Source organism: Arachis stenosperma, chromosome 10 (assembly GCF_014773155.1).
Source record: "Arachis stenosperma cultivar V10309 chromosome 10, arast.V10309.gnm1.PFL2, whole genome shotgun sequence".
NCBI lineage: Eukaryota > Viridiplantae > Streptophyta > Magnoliopsida > Fabales > Fabaceae > Arachis > Arachis stenosperma.
Window position 1 is genome coordinate 40,725,660 of NC_080386.1, and position 21,588 is coordinate 40,747,247.

A 21,588-nucleotide genomic window follows, 5' to 3' on the forward strand; every position below is an offset into this window, starting at 1 on the left:
CCTACTTTTAGTTTGTTTTTGTGATTTGCCTTCAAATTCATTGAGAAACTAATATATAGTAATTAAATAAATAAATATTTCACAAGTTGATCACAGCAATGAAGAGCACGCTGCATAGGACAAAATAGGTCCCTGTGATTACCTCCCATTACAATCCAAAATTTAGTTTTTTTGAAACGAATTAAGATAATTAATTAATGGAAAAATGCTCAACAAGTGAAAAAAACCCAAAATGGGCGAAGTTGAGAACTAGGAATCATAAAATCAGAATAAAAAATAATAAAAATATTATTTACATACTAATTAATTTTTTTATTGAAAATAAAAAATTTAAATTTCTTAAATGAATATGAAAAAATTATATTATTTAAATTATAGTTTATTAATTATATACTAATTGTCAAAATTAGTTATTATATATTTATATATAAATATATATATAATTTAATTTATTTTTAATATATATTTTATATTTTAATATATTTAATATTAATAATTAATTTTAATATAAAACTAATATAGTTGAAAAAATAATCTCCTCCCTTGAATGACTCGACACCGTCGGTATCCAGAATAACAACAATGTCAACACTAAATTAAGAAAATAACTAGTTTTTACATACTTTATTCAAATACCAACTCTAATAATTGGATTTAATTATTGTGTCACTTGTCTGTTTCCTCGGTTCAATCTGAAAGCCAATTGCTATTTGAGATCCATTGTTAATGTTGGTATTGGTGTTGGATTTTGGACAATATACAAAGCTATGATGTACAGAGACTCCTATAAATATAAAATACGATATGATATGAGATATATAAATTTAAAATTCTTATAAGTTATAAACATATACCATATATATAAAATATAAAGTATTTTTTAGATAAATTTTAATAATATTTTAATATTTTATTGATATTACAACATAAATAAATTTTTAATTTTTTTTATGTTATTTTTTTAAGGTTAAATTACATAGTTTGTCTCTACACTTTCAGTGAAATTGTAAATTGGTCATTACGCTTTAAAAGTTTGTAATTAGGTCCGTAAAGATAATTAAAATTTGTAATTTAGTCTCCATCGTTCAAAAAGTATTTAATTTAACAGAATATTCTCAGTATATTTTTTATTTTAACAGAATATTCTCAACATATTCTGAAAATATTCTGTTAAATCAATATTTTTTGACCGGCAGAGACTAAATTGTAAATTTTAATTCTCTTTAGGGATCCAATTACAAACTTTTAAAGTGTAGGGATCAATTTATAATTTCACTGAAAGTGTAGGGACTAACTGTGTAATTTAATCTTTTTTAATTATATAAAGTATTTAAATTTTTTTTGTTTTAATAATTAATAGATATATACTATTTCTAAACTCATTTTAAAAATACTTGTTAAGAATAAGGATGGACACGTTGACACATGATGGTATTTAAGTGTGTCCAAATATATATGTCCGGAGAAAAATATTTTATTTTTTATTAAGACACGGTTAGACACATAAGACACGCGTGTCGGACGAGTGCCGATAAGTGTCGTGTTCAAAATGTGTCTGAACTGTTGACACAACAATTCAAGGAAGTGTATGTACTTCATAGATATGAAAAGAAGTAAGAAAAAAAGACAATTGGACTGCATTTGTTTATAGACACCGGTAGAGACACAAAATCCTGTTTGGCAGATGAGATATAAACAGAAATATTGTGTCCAGAGATATTGAATTAGTGTATTTTGTATTCTTAATAAAAAAGATACAAACACACTAACTAAAAAATACAACTTATTTTTTATTTTTCTTTTATTATTTTTGTTAATTTTTTATAATTATATTTTTTTTAATTTTTTAAATAAATAAATAAGAATAAATTAAACTTTCATAATTTTTTTTAGTTTATCACAAAAAAAATATAAAAACATTCATTTTTTATATTTTTATGTTTTGTATTTTATTTTTAATGTCTTATTTTATCCTATTTTAAAATTTAAATACAGTTTTAATGAACAGTACAAAAAAAACAACACAAGTCAATTCCTCTTTATATATATATAAATTTTTTATTTAAATAAAAGTTGAATATTTATCAAGTTGTGTAAAATTTAAAACAATAAAAAATTTGCATATTTTTCTTTATATATTTTGTGTAATGTTCCATTTAGCAAAATATCTTGTTTAAGTTACGGTATTTTTACTGACAAAAATATTAAGTCCTTTTCTAATATTAACTACTTAATTACCGAGCCTTTATATTAATATCGTGTTCTAGTTCTGTGAAAATGTTAAAAAATTTTATTCAATTAAAACCATTCATCAAAGATCTTCAGACAATAATAGTCACATAATTATTAATAATAATAAATGTTATTCAAGTAATTTTAATTAAAGTTCAAATACAACACATATCTCTTTGAATTAAATAAAATCTTAAGCGATAAGCATGAGGGGACTCTATGAAGCACTTAACTCATAAACAAACTCCACTATTCGTCCGCAAATTCATACTGAGTCTTCAAAAATCTATTATTTAAAGAGTAAAAAATTTTGGGGTAAGAACTAACCACTCATTCTTAGTAGAGGATGAGAATGTCGTAAAAATAAAGAATAAAATACAAATAATCAACCTATAACTCAAGAATGATTATCCTAATGAATCCCTTAAAATTCTTCGAGTCCTACTTTAAACAATTTAGTTATTTTTCTTCAAATTACATTATTTAATCAATTTTCAGTTACATTAATTAATTCTCAATCACTTAGTTGACAGTCACTTTTATAAATCAACAAGTTCAAGTAAGATACACAATACAAAGATACAAGCAAATTACGCAAGTCAAATAGCGGAAAATTTCATAGATAACATAACACTGCAACAGAAAGCACACCCAAACAATTTATACAAATGCATATGATGAATGTCTATTCCTATTCAGGCTGCGAGCTCACGTGTCGGTTCGTTACCCGATACCCGATAGTGATCCTGAGATAGGTATTACATATTGTCATCCCTACCTCAACCAACGTCCTTTCAATTCCATGAGCGTTGCATATCGTCGTCCTCATGGGAAACCTTCCTTCCGATTTCAAGTGGACATTACGTATCGGCGTTCCCACTGAGCCTTATCATTCGAGTCTCAAGTAAGTGTTCCCACTGAGCCTCATACACAATATCTCAAGTGAGCATTATGTTTTGCCTTTCTCAAGAGATTGTGCTCAAAATCAAATTCTTTAATTTAAATCATTCAATCTTTTTCGGTCTTTTCCTCAATCTTTATTCCTCAAACCTCAAACCTCAATCCTTAATTCCTTAATCCTTAACCTTTAAATCTTAATTTATCAAAACTAACTTCAACTGCATTTTCAAACTCAAAAGTTTTTCTCAAGGACTCAAAAATTTATTTTATTTTCCAACCATAATCTTAATTGAAACAAACAAACATCATTTATCCTAAATAATCATTTTTATTATTTGAAATTCCGGTAAAGCGCCCCAAAAATATAATTTTTTTCATAATTAATCAAACCAAAATAAATTAATTCCTTTCACAAATTTTGAGACATTAACGTCGCATAATCCTCAATAATTTATAACAGAACAATAACGATAAGAATTTTAGGACAAGAGCTATTCACTGTACCAAAAAAGAATTAAGGATATAGGACAACAACACCTCCAGTAATGCTTCCGGCGACTACAGCGTTGTTCCTGATGACAGAACCGGGCCCAGACAATGATGTTGATGAGTCCAAGCACCTCTTTCTCACATGCAGCAGCGCCAACATCCACCACCATGACTTCCTCTCTTCTAGTCAGACCTAAATGGACACGGCGGCGGCTTCTGACGAGCTCCGACGACAGTGACGCAAACGGCTAGGGGAACAGGGGAGACATTCCTTCTCTGTCACGTTTCCCCTCTCTTTCTCATCTGAGCTCCTCTTCCGGCGACTCTGCGATGGCAATGAAGCACGACGGTGACGCGGGCTTCAACTACAGTGATGACGGAATAGTGACGGTAGTTTGACGGCGGATTTGCCCTTTGCACGTGCTCTCTCTCTCCTCGCGCATCTCCCTTCTGGTCACGCGGTCCCTCTTTGTCAACATCGCTTTATCTCTCGTCTGACTCACCTAACTTTGATTTAATTACTTTTGGTAAAAATAGCTTTCTGAAAATAAACCCATAAATAAATATAATAAATTACAAATAATTCATTACTTAATATTTTATGAAATCCGGGGTCTTACAGTGGGGTGGTTCTGAATTCCTCCTCTGTCCCGCGTAACGGTGAGTTGGAGGACTAAGTCCGCCGATTCTCTTCTTTTTTTATTAATTTTTTCATTTTTATTAATAAATTATTAAATATTAAACAATATATAATTTCACAACCATTTCAATAAATTTATAATTTTAAAAATATAAAAAAATTTATAATTTCTAAATTCACAAACATTAAAGTCTTTATAATTCTAAATATGTAATAAACGTAATCATCAACCAAGTATTTTGAAACAAAATAATAAAATTAACATTGTAAAAAATAAAACAAACATTTTCCAAAATGTATAATTAAATATCTTCAAATCTCTAATCAATCAAATATAAAACATAATCTAAATTATAACTTAAAATATCTTCAATTACAAAAAAAAAATACGGACCCACCGGGAAAGCTCAACCCGCCCCACTCCCGCCATAGCCCGCGGGTTAGACGAGCTTTTTAATTAGAATGGTTTCAAATTTCCAATCCAATCCATATTTTTTGGTGAGTTACGCGAACTGACTCGCGAATTTTGACTCGTTTGCCACCCCGGTCTTTATAAGAAAAGATATAAAATTGAATTTTCAAAACATTTGTAATGTATTTATTAAAATAAAAAATTTAAAAAATTTTATCAATAACAACCTCAGCATATAAAGACACATAATCTAAATCCTTAAATTTTTTATTTAAACTAAAATCCTAAAAATAGGCAAATGTCCAACAATGCTGACGAGAAGTTTGGACTTGCCAGTATAATTTGAAAAAGAGTTATGCTAGGTAACTAATAATTTTTTTAAACAATATAAATAATTATTAATTAAATTAAAATATATTATATTTTTAAATTAATCACCTAAATGTTAATATTAGAATAACCATCTGCACACTTAGTAAAATAAACATCTGATATATTCATTGTTCATTTTGTTTAGTATTTTCATTGTCTACTTGTATTTTTATTTTGAAGAAATAAAATAAAATATTCTTTATATTTAATAAACCTCGGAAACCTAATCACGTTAACATGCCACAAATTACGTTTTGGGGAGTATTATATAGATGCCAGCTACGCATTTTCTTAGAATCCTAAGTCCTTATTGTAGCAAAGAAGTTGAAACAATGGTGCAAATAAAGAAGCATCACCAAACAGTAGTTTTCGTCTTGTTCTTGATTATCCTATTGTCTTTAACAAGCAAGTCAGGATCATCATCATCATCAGAGTCATCAAAAAATCGAAAGCATCACTTTGTTTTAGTGCATGGATCGTGCCACGGAGCATGGTCGTGGTACAAGGTTATTACACTTCTCAAATCATGGGGTCACAATGTGACTGCCTTAGACTTGGCAGCTTCAGGGGTCAACCAAAAGCAGGCTTTGGAGCTCAAATCAATTTCTGAGTACTTTGAGCCTCTGACTAAGTTCATGGCTTCATCAGTGGGTGAAAGTCAAAGAGTAGTTCTTGTTGGTCATAGCCTTGGTGGCCTAGCCATATCCCATGCCATGGAACATTTTCCTCATAAGATTTCTGTGGCGGTCTTTGCTGCTGCTTTGATGCCTGGTCCAATGCTCAATATCTCCACCATTAATCAAGAAGACCAGGTATGCACCTTCCCTCACTGGCAGCTCTTTTTTTCCATGCTTGCTGCTATTTCAACTCCTCAAATTTGTTGTTTCTTTCTTATAGTTTTCGTCTTGTTAAAAAGAATAAAAGCATCTAAAACTTTTTCTCAAATTTTTTTTAATTTTGGGTTAATTTGAAGTCACTGGAATTCTTTTTAAATAAATAATTTAAATATTTTATTTACTGATACGTTATTTAAAAAATATTTATAAATTTACATCATATTACTTATCTCATTTATAGTAAGTTTAAGATAAGTATATATATATTTTGTCTACACATAAATCACATTCTTTTATTATATCTCATCTGCATTTGAGATATATTAATTATTTTTTGTTCATATCTTATTTATATAAAAAATTTTCTCAATTTACAATATAAACGTGTTAAACAAATTTTCATCTATATAAAAATCACATTCTTTTATTATCTCTCATTTGCATTTGAGATATATTAATTATTTTTTGTTCATATCTTATTTATATAAAAAATTTTCTCGATTTACAATATAAACGTGCTAAACAAATTTTCATCTATATAAAAAAGTGCATTTGGTAGTTTTCGTCACACTTATCTCAATTCTCTCTCCACTCTTTTTAAAATCTTTTTGGTTTTTCATAAAAAGGGATATAAAAAGAAAAGGCCATTGCTAGACAATTACTACGCTTATGATGAAGGACCAAACAAATCTGCCACGAGATTCTTCTTCGGGCCAAACTACCTCGCTACTTACTTATATCAACTTAGCCCACAACAGGTTACTATTTCTAATTCTCAGCTCTAATTTGTCTATTATTTTATACAATAAATAAATAAACATAACTCGGTTTAAAATGTGCATGAAGTAGTGATGTACTATTTTCGTTTGAATCTGTCTAGCAGGACTGGAATCTAGCAACAACACTGGTAAGACCACGAAAAATATTTAGTGATGAAAATATGATAAATGTGTTAGCCCTATCGCACACAAGATACGGTTCAGTGAGTCGCGTCTTTGTTATGACGGAAAATGATCATTCTGTAGATCCGAAATTTCAACGGTGGATGATTACACATAATCCTCCTAATTGTGTGGTTGAGATCTCGGGATCCGATCACATGGTCATGATGTCCAAGCACATTGAGCTTTCTCATAATTTACAAATAGTTGCAAACCGTTATAATTAACAGAATGTGTTTTTGTGTAGAGCGTCTGTACGAGGTATGTCGTCACTTCAAAGGGAGATGTCTTGATTTCTTCTTAGATTAGGTATATGCCAAACTTTAGAAAATATTGAATACATAGGATACTTGTAAAATACACATTAACGCTCAAGTTAAATAAAGATTCAATAAAATCTAATTTTGAAATGTTGTTACGGTGTCTTCATATGTCTTTTACCTTCTATTTTGTTTACCTTATGTATACGGATTTGGATCTTCTAAAGTTTGAATTTCATTTTAGAGAGTAAAATGTGATCTTTTACTATTGAATAGTTTCTCTTTCATATTTATTTTTAGTTTCACCTATAAAATCAATTATGAAAGATCACACTTTACTCTTTAAAGTGAAATTCAAATTTTAGAAGATCCAAATCCTATATATACTATCATCTTATTGTATAGTTGTTGTATGGTATAATTCATTTTTTTGAATTATATGTGACAACTTCAGTGACAACTATAAAATATACATGTTAATCTTCTCAATTCATTGTTAGGGGTGAAAATGAGCCGAGTTGAGTCGAATTTTGACTTTGACAAACTTAGTTCATATTATAAATTGATAGCCTAAGTCTAGATCTCTTATATCTCTTATAGGCTTTTTTTTAGATTCAAATTTGACTTGTTTAAAACTCGATAAATCCACAAGTCTATTTTGTGAATTAAAACTCAAAAAAATACTCTTAAAATATCTAAATTAACATTCTAAAATTTATAATTTATAATTGGTAAAACATAATTTATTTATATATTAATCATTAGTTACATAACATAATTATATATACAATTCATAAACTTTTTTTTAATAAAAAAATTACAATCTTAATTAATCGTAATTATTAATTTTTATTTTGTGTTTAATATAAGTGAATAGTTGAAAGTCTAAATTAAGAATAATTTATAATTTATTTTTCTAAAAAAATATTTTGATAAACTGATTTATCGAACTTCATAAGATTTTTTTTGTCTGATCTTTTTAATTAATAGATTTTTCAAAAAGTCCAAATTTAATCTATTTAATAAAATAAGTTAAACCAAATTACAATTTTTCCTCGAATAACCCGACCCACTTCACTCTGAGATATGAGTGAACACGAATTTGGGAATTTACAATGTAATTGTACTTAATATCCTAATATCTGTTTTAACTAATTTTTTGAATTATAAATTATAACTTTCAAATTATAGATATAACGATCCAATTATGTACAATAATATTAATAATGGTGACGGTTTATGAATTATAAAAATTTTCACGTTCTTTTGACCTCATTTTTGAGTTATATAATAACTACTAAATTATAATGATCAAATCAAAATATATTTTATATGATAACGTAACGAGTACAAATCTTAAAAAATCATACTATAAATTAGCTTATGTACTTTAAGGTGATTGTTTTAGAATTATTTTTACTTGTAAGACTATTTAATTTTTTGTTATATTTCTGACAAAATTTAAAAATAATTTTATTTTAATATGAATGTTATTATGTAATTTTTATGTTAAGATTTTTTATTCACTCTTCTAAAAATTCTCTTCAAATTTCGCCACTAATAAAAACTAGCTTATATACTTTAAGGTGATTATTTTGGGAAAGTATAAAAAATTAATATTTTTATAAAATTTTGTTAATACTTAACTAAAAAATGAATAATCTCATATTATTTGATAGAATCTCACACTATTAAAAATACTAATAATAATTAATTGATAACTATAAATTATAAAATTTATTAATTTCTAACAAACAAATTCTTACTGTTTTTTTTTTCTTCTTAATATTATCAATTATTTTTATATGGAATATTCGTTATGTATAATTTCGAGGGTAAAACACTAAAATAAGTCATTGGGAGATTGAATTTACCTGAATCAGCCAAAAGGAAATTCGATTCATCAATCAACCAATTGACATATTCATATAATTCGAATCAACAAGATTCGAATTACATTCCTTAGTAATTCGAATGAACATGTTTCGAATTATGGCTAATCAAGTTCCAACGTAATTCGAAACAACATGAATCGAATTAGCAAAGTGTAATTCGAATTGAATCAATTCGAATTAGTAGGGGAAGGTGACACGGAAGGAGTTCGAATCATATTGATTCGAATTACTAATGTTTGGAGACTTTGGTAATTCGAAATAAGTTGATTCGAATTATTTGTGACTTGCCTATATAAGGAGTTCGAACCAAGTTCATTTGAATCATTTTCCCATCCTCATACCTCACCAAATCCCAGAGAAAACGACCCAGAATCTGTACGACAAAGACTCGAGCGGTATATTGAGGCGATGGGGGATGATCCGGAAAGACTGTATCGTTTAGATGGAGTCGCTCATATCGCCGGGGTGATCAACGACGAAGTTAGTGGTTTTTGATAGTGGTATATGTTTAGTGGTTTTTGTTAGTGGTTTAGGAAAGTGGTATTACAAGTGGTTTATTTAAGAGGTTTTGCAAGCGGTTTTATTGGCGGTGTATTGAATGGGTTTTGAATGCGGTTTTATTGGCGGTTTTATTGGCGATTTTACTGTGTCCACAATGAATATTCAATCCGGTTCGCCCAATCACACATCGCCGGGTCTTCCGAGTGTAGAATATCAAACCAGTATTCGAACTCGACCTCGGTCTTAGCATAGGCAGCATTCACAAGAAGCCTCCTTGCGTCTTTGTCCTTGAAGGTGAGGGCAAAATTTGCTGCTACGTGTCGAATGCAGAATGCCCGGTATGCAGCTGGAGGTAGCCAGCCCCTGTCGGGAGCCTCAAGTGCGGCCTTGATGCCGTTATGCCTGTCAGAAATAACAAGCAGACCCGGCTGTGGTGTCATGTGCTGACGGAGATGGGAGAGAAAGAATGACCATGACTCAGCATTCTCACCCTCGACTAGTGCGAATGCAACAGGGAGTATGTTGGAGTTCTGGTCCTGTGCAATCGCTACAAGCAACGTACCCCCATACTTGCCATATAGGTGGGTGCCGTCAATACTCACCAACGGCTTGCAATGACGAAATGCCTCGATACACGGTGAGAAAGTCCAGAACAGTCTGTGAAAATAAGCCTGAGACTCGTCTAGCTGTCCCCCAACTCGAACAGGGCTAGTCTTAAGCACTGCAACAGAAACAGGCATGGTCACCTGCACTCCTAACACCCACCTTGGGAGCTCGTTGTACGACTCATCCCAGTCACCATAAATGACGGCAACAGCCTTCTGCTTCGCCAACCAGACCCTCCTGTACGTCGGCCTGAACCCATAGTGTGAGGCCGTCGCATTTAGGAGCACCTTGATGCTGACGGATACATCAGCCCTAACCATTGGCATAATAAAGGCAGATATCACATGATAATCCAAACTCCTGTGATTGCTGGAGATGGAGCTGGCCAGACAAGTATGCGGTCCATTGTACCATTTGACCTCCCAAATGCCCTTGCGCTGCCGGAGACTCAGCCTAATCAACCATGTGCACCCATTCCCGAACTCAGAACACTTGCCCACATACCGGCGATAATCAGACTCCACTACCTTGTACTGTATCCCTCGATGGATGCTGTAAGTCTTCACACTTAACAAGGCCTCATCTTTATCCTGAAATTGCTGACCAACTTGAAACTCTGTCATACCAGCAGACCCTTCTGCATCTCTAGCGCCAAATCCAACATGCTGCCCAGGTACCTCGTCAGGCCTCATGGCATCCAGGTCCAAAGATGAAAAATGTGGAGGGTACTGCTGTGTGCCAGAGCTAGAACCACCGCCTACCCCTGCAGGCTGACTCGCTCCAATATCATCGCCACTGCCATCAGCAATCATATCCGGCTCGACATCATTGTCCTCTAGATCATCAAACAATCCATCTCCAACCCCAGCCGGTGCAGCACACTGTACAGAGGTCGGTATAAATTCTCCTGTTCCAACCTCGTCGCCAACACTGCCGTTGAGATTAACAGCGAACGAAGGGGAGGCGACAGGCTGGCTGGGTGGCTCGTATGCAGGGACGGGGGAAGAAGCAACGGCAGGTCTGGAGCTAGAACCGGCAACCGTGGCTAAAGTGTTGGTATTCTGGTTCGAACCCCCCGAGTTGGATACCACATCAACCAACTTTGCCAACAGCTCTGGTGTCCTCACTTCGGGAAACTGCCGGCGACAATGAAACATGACCTGCAAGTCCTCATCACTCCCGATCGTGAAACAATCATACTTCACGGTATCCTAGAGCACTGTGATTGGAATGCGATAGAAAAACTTCTTAACCCTTTTCACACCTTCCAGACCAAGTTTCATCAGTACAGAGCTAACAAGGTCATCAAAGCTCGTCGTATAACTCACGATAATACAGAGATGATCCTTATCGGTGAACTTCACACCGGAACGAGTTTTTCTCTTAATCGATCCTCTGTGGTGAACCAACACTAGAAAATTGTCCTCACTAACCATCTGACCCCTCTCTAATGAGGGCAACTCACGTTCATCTCATATATATAGAGTTCTGGTACACACTAATTCGAATTATCCTCATTCGCACTATATATACGTAATTCGAATCAGGTCATTTCGAATTATGCATTTCTTCACATTTCCTACTAATTCGAATCACTAAAGTTCGAATTATGGTTACTACACTATTCCTAGTAATTCGAATTGACTACATTCGAATTAAGCTTTCATGATTCGATCCAAGTAGCTACGAATTACATGCAATCTTCCTTGTTTATAATTCGAACCATATTGATTCAAATTACGTACAATTGTAATTCGAATTTTGTTGCTTCGAATTACATTAAAATACCCATTGGTTGATTGCTGAAACAATTTTCGTTTTGATTGATATGCGTAATATCTTCCTCAACTTGGTTTAAATACGTTTTTTACCCTAATTTTGACGACACCACATTCAATATTCAAAAATACGATAATAGATAAATAAAATAAATAAAATGTCTTATTTTAATTCGAGTATTTTTTTTTCTTTTAAATTATCAGGAGAAATTCATTTGAAGTTTCTCTATCGTCATCCCACCTTAGTAATCTTCTTTTTAGACTATAATTATTGTGAAGCCAATGCATAGCATATCTACATATGAATCTGCTCATAACATCCTCAAAATGATGCCGCCTTATAATGTCAAATTTGTATGACGTAGTAACATGAATTGTTATCTCACAAAACATATATATAAGAGGGCACCGTAAGATACAAATAACTTGCCAGCTGCCACACAAGCACAAGATAGTCACATCACTTGATAGGAGCACAAAAACCCGTCCTGATTCAACGTATCTATCCTAGCACAAAATTAGTTGAGATGTAAGACAAGAATATTATATATATTATTTTTCTGAATATATTTTTATTTTCTTTATTTTTAGTATTTAAAATAATTAATAAAAATATAAATAATTTTCTTTTATATATGAAAAAGTACAAAAAATATAAGTATATATATATATATATATATATATATATATATATATATATATATATATATATATATATATATATATCGTTTCTAATTAATAACGTTGCACTTTGTATTCTTGGTGGCTCTAAATAAAAAAAACTACTAGAATCACTCATTTTGTATCATAATTCATAAGTGTCATTCAATAACAACAAAAATATAATAATTAAGATTTAGACATATATTAAGTAATTTAATAATTTTTACTTAAAATTATTTTTATCTTAATAATCACCATAAAAATCTTATCAAATAATAGATATTCGATAGAAATATAAAAATACTGAATATAAGATTAAAAATAAATACACACTATATTTTATATTTAGGTAAAGTATATTTTTTGTTTCTAAAATTTAACAAAAAATTTAAAAATATTCTTAAATTTTATTTTGTTTTAATTTTGTCCCAAAAACTTTTAACAATTTGCATCAAATATATTTTTGATGGCTAATTTTTCAAAAAATTTAAGACCGATTCAACAAAAATTTTATGAAAATAATCTCTCAACACAAGCAAATCAAGTATAATTTTTATGCATTATTGTTAGATTGGTATTAAATTTTTTAAAAATTTAGCCTTCGAAAGTATATTTGATACAAATAAAAAATTTCTGGGACAAAATTAAAACAAAATAAAATTTAAAAATATTTTTAAAATTTTTGACAAATTTCAGGGAGAAAAAGTATACTTTATCCTTTATATTTTAAATTGAAACAATTATTTAAGTGCAAAACGAGTGCTACATAGTAACTAAAATGTTATTTGTATACTAAAATCAGTCGTTAAAATCAGATACTATGTATTTGTATATAACAAAAATACTATTCGTACACCAAAATCAGTCACTAAAATTAGTTACCAATGTATTTTTGTATAAATACATGTGTGATTTAATTTATTTTTAATATGTATTTGTATTTTAGTATGTATTTTATACTGATGACTTATTTTGGTGACTAATTTTAATGTACACAAAGTATAGTCCTTTATATAAATATATGTATATTTAATTTAATTTTTAATATATATTTTACTATGATAATTAATTTTAATTTACTGTTATAATATGGTTGAAAAAGTAAATACACCTATCAAAGCTTTCATATAAAATGTGGTTTCTCTTGTATCTTTGGATCAAGCAGAGGAAAATTAAAGATCATAAAAGATGGTAGAGGTAGACCCAGTTTTTGTGCAAGCAGCAGAACACAGACCCAAAGCTTCAATAACCATAGCCGAAGGAATCCCTTTAATTGATCTGTCTCCCATAAACTACCAAGATGATGAAGAAGCCACAAGATTGAAATCATCATCACCAGTTTGGAATATTATTGAAGAAATAGGGAGAGCATGCAAAGAATGGGGTTTCTTTCAGGTGATCAATCACAAGGTACCTTTAGAGAAGAGGCAGAGGATTGAAGATGCTGCGAAGAAGTTCTTTGGTCTTAGTTTGGAGGAGAAGCTGAAGGTTAGAAGGGATGATAGGAACGTGCTTGGTTACTTTGAAGCAGAGCATACCAAGAACGTTAGGGATTGGAAGGAGATTTATGATTTCAATGTTCAACAACCTACTTTCATTCCACCATCTCATGATCATCATCATGATGACATAAATATTCAGTTTCATTGGGATAATCGTTGGCCTCTCAATCCTCCTCACTTTAGGTAACCTATATGCTTTTTTATTCTTCTATGCTATCTGATTTATCTGAAATTTTAGTTTAGGAGTGTATTTAGATGATATTTTTAGTTATTTTAGTTCATGAAGTTACACTTAAGTCTCAAATCAATTTTTGAAATTTTAACTGTCTCAATTTAATCTCTAAATTTTTTAAATTTTAATAACGTTAGTTTTTGCGGTAGTTTTTATCATAGGATCAATTAAAAAGCTCAGGGACTAAATTGAGACAATTGAAACTTCAAAAATAAAATTAAAACTCAAGTGTAACTTCAGAATAAATTGAATATTTTTTCAGACTTTTATATATAAATAGAGCAAAAAGTTTGAGTTTCATATATATTTTCATGTACCTGTTCTGTTTTTGTTTGTTTAAACTCTTGGATAAGTTATTTTATGACATTGTAGCTTTTATGGTAAAAAAAATTAACATAAAACAAATATACAGAAAAACAAATTCCTATTAATATTCACGTAAATTCAAAAAAAGATTTTGAAAAAGGTGTTAACTATATAATTATTTATAAAATTTTGGGACCATTGATTTTAACACATTCATGTACACTAAATACACTCTTTATTGGTCAGGTAGAAGAGCCTTAATTGTGATCAATCCACGATAAGATTAGAATTAAATGAAAAAAAAACATTATCTATTGTAGCCAATAATATACTCTTTTTGTTTTAAAATAACACTCACTTTTTTTATTGATACAATAAAATGTCATTGTACTTAGACATAAAATAGGTCTAGGTACATTAATTTTTTAATGTATAAAAAAGTTTAAAAAAACTATTTAAAATACAGAGAGCAATATAAATTAAAATGCTAAATTATTTCTTATACATATCCTAGACTCCTTAGATATTAAATAAAGTAAAATTATATTTCAGTGATGCAATCAATATCTTAAAAGAAATTAATGGGATCAATTTTTATCTGTCATAGTAATTAAGAAAATATCTAAAAGAAATTATAATTGAACAAATCATAACTCAGAATGATCCCTTCCTCCTCTCATTATACTTGTTATTCACATTGGCATTGTTTAATAAGTGTGTGAGACACTTACCAGAGAAGCATGCGAAGACTATGCAGAAGAAGTGGAGAAACTGGCCTATAAGCTGATGGAACTGATTGCACTGAGCTTAGGGTTAGCACCAAATAGGTTCCGTGGCTTCTTCAAACACAACACAAGTAATATCAGACTGAATCATTATCCACCTTGCCCTTACCCTCATTTGGCACTTGGTCTTGGGCGCCACAAGGACACTGGAGTGTTAACTGTGCTTAATCAAGATGATGTTGGTGGTCTTCAAGTTAGACGAAAATCTGATGGAGAGTGGATCACAGTCAAACCCATTTCCAATTCTTTCATCATCAATGTTGGTGATATGATTCAGGTACCAATGCTAGTCTTGTTCATTACAAATCTCCTCTAGACTTATTACTTGCCCCACCCATTGCCAATATTCTCCATAATAGTGGAGAGAATTGGATCGAACCGATCGATTTGACCCAGTTAACTGGAAATTGACAACCAGATCAGTTCGATTATTCAAAGTAAAATTGTTCGGTAGAAAATCAGATAAAAAAAAAGTTTTAAAAGATAGTTAACCGATTAAATTGGTATAATTTTTGTAATTAATTAGTTTAAAATAATGATAAAAATTCATTTTTTTAAAATATATATTTTAGAGTAAAATATATTTTGTTTCTGAAGTTTGACAAAAATTTTAAAAATATTCTTAAATTTTATTTTGTTTTCAATTTTGTCTCAAAAGTTTCAATTTGTAACAAATATACCTTCAACGGCTAAATTTTAAAAAAATTTAAGATCAATCTAATAATAATACTTGAAAATTATGCTTAATTTGTTTGTATTGAGGGTTGTTCTTATGAATTGTTGTTGAATTGGTTTTAAATTTTTTGAAAAATTAGCCGTAAGGGTATATTTGATACAAATTAAAAATTTATAGGACAAAATTAAAACAAAATAAAACTTAGAGATATTTTAAAATTTTTTATCAAATTTTAAGAACAAAAAGTATATTCTACCCTATATTTTATTATAACCGATTCAATTTAGGTTGAATTTCAGTTCAACCTTTAAACTTCTAACTCTGTCGATTCGATCGAATGAGTTTTGAGAACCTTGGCTTTCTTTGGTGTTTGGAATAATGCTTCAATGTGAAGACAATGGCGAGGACAAACTAAAATGTCTTTATTTGGTGCATACAGGTTTGGAGCAATGATGCATATGAAAGTGTAGAGCACAGGGTGATGGTAAACTCAGAGAGAGACAGGTTTTCCATTCCATTCTTCTTGAAGCCAGCATTGTACACTGATGTGGAACCTCTACAAGAGTTGATAAACGACATGAACCCTCCAAAGTATAAAGCAATCAACTGGGGCAAGTTCCGCATTGCAAGAATGAGAAGTAATTTTACCAAGTCCAATGTTGAAAATCTCCAAATTTATCACTTCAAGTTGTCCCCGTAACTTAGTCTCAACTTCATATTTCACTACGACAATATAGTAGTAGAAGCATATACAGGTGCTGAGTAAAAATACCAAAGGATAAGAGATGGAAGTGTTGTAATTTGATGCAGATTTGGTGGTGTTAGCCTATAAATAATGAAATTAAAAAAAAAGTTTGAAGGTATAGAATCTGTTAGAAGGGTAACAAATATGGGTGATAAAAGAAGGGAGCATATATAAATAAAAATATAACACAAGTAGGTTTTTTTATTTTTATAAATAAAATAAATGTTAAATTTACCGAAATAAATATTTTTTCGAGTATTTACCGTTTTAAATAACCCTATCATATCTAGTTTACATTGTGAATGAAATTATTTTTCACGTATCTCGTTTACAGTGTAAACGAGAAATGGCAAGAATGGCTGGGATGTGTATATCTCATTTACAGTGTAAACCAGATACACATATCTCCTTTACACTGTAAACGATATATATATATATATATATATATATATATATATATATATATATATATATATATATATATATATATATATAAAGACTCTATTCAACATTTATAAAAGGATATGTAATTTTTGGTATTCTTCATACACATTTCATATCTTTTCTCAAAAACAAAGCTGAATGGCCAGTAACAATCCATTCATAGTTGTGGAGCTTTATCCGAATTGTCGTATGAGAAATGGCGACAACGGGGTAACATTTAAATGTCAGGATCCGATATTATTTTGCACTCAGCGTGTGGAGACGTTGTCGGTTTTGAAGAGTTTGATATTGAGCAAGCTTGAGGGGACACAAGAGAAGGAAATCGAAAGGGTGGCGTATAGGTTGCTGGCACCCATGGGAAATGGAGTCTTCCGGTTTCTGCTATTTCGACTTCACGGGGACGAGCATGTGCGACTGATGTTCGACATTCACGGGAGGATCATGTGTGAACAGGTAATTGAGCTATCTGCCAAGGTGGGTCACGGTGGTAGTGGGAGTTCCGCACAGGACATGTATGTGTAGGATGACCATTCTCTCGCACCACCGCCCATTCATGTCGCCATTCCAGAGAATGAGGCAGAGGAGGGTGAGGAGAAGTCGGACGAGGACTACGTGGCAGACAGTGTAGACAGTGAGTCTTTCGATGGCGGCGATGAGGATGAGTTTGTGCCGAAGACACCTGCAGGGGATGTGCCGCGCCATATGCTGCCTCCACCTCACCCGATTCCGGCACTATCAGCTGTACCAAGTCACTATCACAGTCTAGATTTGGACGCCATGCATGAGAGGATCCCGATTTTGGACACCTGTGGAATGGATTACAATCTGGACGGCAGTGTGGAGTTTCGGGTCGGACACAGGTTCAGAAGCCGAGAGGAGGTGCTTCAAGGTGTGAAGAACTACAGTATTCGCAGGAGTGTTGAGTACCGGGTGATTGAGTCTAACTGGTTAAAGTACCATGTGCAGTGTCGTCAAGCCGACAGTGGGTGTCAATGGAGCCTCCATGTGGCCCTTAGTCAGAATCTCGGATACTGGTAAGTTCAAGTTTAATTATGAATTTGAGTAGTTTTGTATGATATGTTATTTTGGTTAGACATGTTGTGTAAGAATATATTTTGTTGTTGTGACTAGGGATGTTTGGAGATTTGGTGGACCACATAGCTGTCTGGCACCCACCATGTCTCAAGACCATCGTCAGTTAGATAACAGTCTCATCTGTAGAGTGATATTGCCCATGATTCAATCCAACCCGTCTGTCAGTAACCCGGTCTTGCAAGGTGCGGTCTATGCAGCCAGCGATGTCCGTGATGCCCCGCTGAGCCGCCAAAAGTAGGAACTGATACGTCCAGGCCAGAACAGCCGAGCCCCACGAAAACGCTCTACTCTTCGTAAAGTCCCAGAGCAGCGGTAGCCAACGAAGGTGCACCAGATTGTTGGACTTGTCGGTCATCAGATACCCTCCGATCAGTAACATGATATAACACCTGGCGTACTGTCGGAGGGTCTCAGGATCGTCTATTTGGGGCATCTGGCGAACACGATCTCGTAGCCACACAAACTTCAGCATGAACGACTCCTTCCTCTGAGCCGCCTACTGTGCTGCAACGGGATGCCTGGCACCGAGGAGCTGCTCCACCAACGCCCACGTCTCCGTATGGTACTACCTACCAAAGTCACGGAGGCACCCCCACGGGGTTACTGTGTGCGCATAGGCCCAAGTGGTACGCCACGTCCTGCAGGGTGATGGTTATCTCACCCCATGAGAGATGAAACGTGTGCGTCTATGGACGCCATCGCTCTACTAGTACCAAAATTAGGGAGTTGTCAAAAGTAAAATCCCTGAGTGGCACGGTGTCACCAAATCCGGCCTCAGCCAAATAAGGGACGATGGCGTCCAGTGGAGGTAAAGTGTGGCTCACTCGCCGGGGCAATAGGAGGCGAGGCCTCTGATCAATGACAAACAAAAATAATATTTAAATTATATACAATCAATTATAACTTATAATTTTTTTTTAAAATTTTACAAAAATTAAATTTATCTTTGATAATATTTATCTCCCAAAAGTCTCAAGATTAATTATTTTTATTATTAATTTTATTATAAATTAAATAACATAATACAAGCAAACAATGTAAAACCCGATTAATTAACGGTTAATTAATCCATAAATGAGAATTTATTCTAGAAAGTCCAAAATATAGTTTTTATGGCTTAATATGATAGAGGAGATTGAGACGAGAATTTTGGTACCAATTTTATAGAATTCGGACCAAGATTTGACCGAACAGGCCACACCGGGCCAACCGGACCTAAAGTGGGCCCTTGACCCAACTAAACTAAACCAAAACCCTAGTTTTCAGCACTCTCTCTCCTTATTAAACACACACACGCGCTGAAATGGTGGAGAGGAAGGGAAGAACACTCTCTCAAGTTCTTTCCCTTGGTTGATCTTCAAACCACCATAACTTTTGATCTAGAGTTTCGATTGCTGCACCGTTTGGGGCCACGCGTTCACCGTGGAGAGCTCTACAAAATCCATACAATCAATCTTGAGGTAAGCTATGTTTTTCTCTTGGAATTTCCAGCCTTGTTTTCGAGTTTCATGAGCAAAAATATTGAGATTTTGGGCTCTTTGATGTTATAGGACCCAACTCTCTTGAAGGAGAAGGTTAATCTTGTCTCCTTGGACCTTGAGTGTGGTAAGATTCTCAACCCTAGTGTAATTTGTTGTTCTATGATGTTTGGGTATTGAGATGTTGTGTATGGGTATGATGATTGTGGCTTAGGTTGTGTATGTGTGAATATTGGAGCTTGATTGGTGATTTTGGAAAGCTTAAAAAGGGATTTGGTGGTGAAAAATCTGTTCTTGGAAGTATTGAGGCCTTGAGAGCTTGAGGAAAAAGTGGTTTGGAAGTGCTCCGGTTGAGCTTGGGAAATCGACTAAGGTATGGTCTCAGTTTTCCGTATCTAATATGTAATGTGGTAGGAAATACTTAGGCTAGAGGCCCTAAGATAGGCATTGAATTGTTGATGTTGTTGAATGATTGATATATATGATGTGGTCATATATGTGATGATGATTATTGATGCCTTAATGGTATGATGTATGAGAAATATGCATGTTGTGATATATGCTTGATGATTGATTATAGTTGAATTGTGGTTGAAACCATGTTGATGGTGAGTATGATATTGATTGTATACAATGATGATTTATTGGAATTGGTGTTGTTGAAAATTGGCATGAGGAAGAGTATATGATATGTCAATATATTTGGGTTTGAGCCACTTGGGTGAAGTGGGTTAAAATGATGGGATAGTAATTTTGTAAATTGTGGTAATGTGTCAATGTGTGAGTTGAGGAGGCTTGATGTTGAATTTGATATATTTTGATTGATTTCAAAGAAAAGGGATGAAATTGGCATGTTTTGATTGATTTTGAAAAGAGTTGAAAATAGCATGTTTTGAAAATGGCACTTTGTGATTTTTTATGAAAAACATAGTTTTTAGGCATACTTTGGTGGGACATAACTTGGACTATAGATCTCCATTTTGTGCCAAATCTGTTTAGAAATGAAACTGCATCTAGGATGTCCATGCCGTTCTAAAAATGGGTGAAAAATGATTTAAAATGAGAAAGTTATGTCCGTTGGAAGATTGGGGGTTGAATTTGTGAATTCTGTAGCTTTTAACTTAGAAAATTTTTAGCAGAATGACCCCTCGCGCGTAGGCGCACTTGGTGCGTACGCGCCGTTCTTTCAGAAAACGCCATCCACGTGTGCGCGTGGTGTTCGCGGGCGCACCGATGTGCTGCACCCAATGCCAAGCCATTTTCTAGAGGGTTGTGCCAGAACTGTGCCAGATTTGTGCCTGGGGCACGAGAGCACCCACGCGTACGCGTGGCTGACACGTGCGCGTCGCTTGGCTATTTTTCAATCCACGCGTTAGCGTGCATGACGTATACGCGTCGATGAGTTTTGTGTCCATCCACGCGTGCGCGTGGAGTGCGTGTACGCGTGGCCCTGTTTTCATCCCAAAGTTGATTTTTGAGTTTTAAAAGCCGAATCTCATACTTCTAAGCCTCCGATCTCACCACTTATGTCTTAAATCATTATGATATGCCTAGCAATGAGTAAAGGGACTAGAAAATGTGGTAACTTGCGAGTGAAGCAAGGGAAAAATGAATGATTAATGAGGATCAAAGATGATTATGTGAGAGGTGGAGGATGGCGGTGGAAGTGCTTGTTATGCCATGGGCCGAAAGGCCGTAATTGTTAATAAAATGGCTGGTTATAGATTTAACCGTGAGCCGGGTGGCTGGTTATGGATTTAACCGTGAGTCGGATGGCTGGATTATTTCCGTGTTACGGCG

The 21,588-nt window shown here is 33.0% G+C and overlaps 4 protein-coding genes across 5 annotated transcripts; 3 read left to right on the forward strand and 1 right to left on the reverse strand.

The window, feature by feature from the left end:
- Positions 1-5,369: 5,369 nt before the first annotated feature.
- LOC130958025 (methyl jasmonate esterase 1-like) lies at positions 5,370-7,239 on the forward strand. Of its 2 annotated transcripts, none has more exons than XM_057884900.1 (3): positions 5,370-5,857; positions 6,508-6,639; positions 6,762-7,239. In XM_057884900.1, the coding sequence occupies exons 1-3, from the start codon at positions 5,378-5,380 to the stop codon at positions 7,047-7,049; spliced, it is 900 nt and encodes a 299-aa protein (XP_057740883.1). In that variant the 5' UTR covers positions 5,370-5,377; the 3' UTR covers positions 7,050-7,239. The 2 variants fall into 2 exon arrangements, with proteins under 2 accessions (XP_057740883.1, XP_057740884.1); XM_057884901.1 differs by having other exon boundaries at positions 6,765-7,239.
- Positions 7,240-9,618: 2,379 nt separating this feature from the next.
- Positions 9,619-11,520, reverse strand: LOC130957003 (uncharacterized). Its single transcript, XM_057883912.1, has 2 exons — positions 11,413-11,520; positions 9,619-11,295 (listed from the first exon to the last, which is right to left on the reverse strand). The coding sequence occupies exons 1-2, from the start codon at positions 11,518-11,520 to the stop codon at positions 9,619-9,621; spliced, it is 1,785 nt and encodes a 594-aa protein (XP_057739895.1).
- A 2,148-nt stretch (positions 11,521-13,668) lies between these two features.
- Positions 13,669-16,962, forward strand: LOC130954625 (jasmonate-induced oxygenase 4-like). Its single transcript, XM_057881381.1, has 3 exons — positions 13,669-14,210; positions 15,300-15,627; positions 16,466-16,962. Exons 1-3 carry the CDS (start codon positions 13,714-13,716, stop codon positions 16,724-16,726), a joined length of 1,086 nt encoding a protein of 361 aa, XP_057737364.1. The 5' UTR covers positions 13,669-13,713; the 3' UTR covers positions 16,727-16,962.
- A 391-nt stretch (positions 16,963-17,353) lies between these two features.
- Positions 17,354-18,253, forward strand: LOC130957004 (uncharacterized). The gene is made up of 2 exons (XM_057883913.1): positions 17,354-17,668; positions 17,738-18,253. The coding sequence occupies exons 1-2, from the start codon at positions 17,354-17,356 to the stop codon at positions 18,251-18,253; spliced, it is 831 nt and encodes a 276-aa protein (XP_057739896.1).
- The last annotated feature ends 3,335 nt before the right edge of the window (positions 18,254-21,588 follow it).

Bases quoted from the DNA above. Each gene is read 5' to 3' on its own strand.
- LOC130958025 (XM_057884900.1), top strand. From the start codon at position 5,378: ATGGTGCAAATAAAGAAGCATCACCAAACAGTAGTTTTCGTCTTGTTC. The intron at 5,858-6,507 runs GTATGCACCTTC...TTTCATAAAAAG, and splicing joins CCATTAATCAAGAAGACCAG to GGATATAAAAAGAAAAGGCC. The intron at 6,640-6,761 runs GTTACTATTTCT...GAATCTGTCTAG, and splicing joins ATCAACTTAGCCCACAACAG to CAGGACTGGAATCTAGCAAC.
- LOC130957003 (XM_057883912.1), bottom strand. From the start codon at position 11,520: ATGGTTAGTGAGGACAATTTTCTAGTGTTGGTTCACCACAGAGGATCG. The intron at 11,296-11,412 runs GTGAGTTATACG...ACAGTGCTCTAG, and splicing joins AGGATCATCTCTGTATTATC to GATACCGTGAAGTATGATTG.
- LOC130954625 (XM_057881381.1), top strand. From the start codon at position 13,714: ATGGTAGAGGTAGACCCAGTTTTTGTGCAAGCAGCAGAACACAGACCC. The intron at 14,211-15,299 runs GTAACCTATATG...GACACTTACCAG, and splicing joins CTCAATCCTCCTCACTTTAG to AGAAGCATGCGAAGACTATG. The intron at 15,628-16,465 runs GTACCAATGCTA...TGGTGCATACAG, and splicing joins ATGTTGGTGATATGATTCAG to GTTTGGAGCAATGATGCATA.
- LOC130957004 (XM_057883913.1), top strand. From the start codon at position 17,354: ATGGCCAGTAACAATCCATTCATAGTTGTGGAGCTTTATCCGAATTGT. The intron at 17,669-17,737 runs GTAATTGAGCTA...ATGTATGTGTAG, and splicing joins GGAGGATCATGTGTGAACAG to GATGACCATTCTCTCGCACC.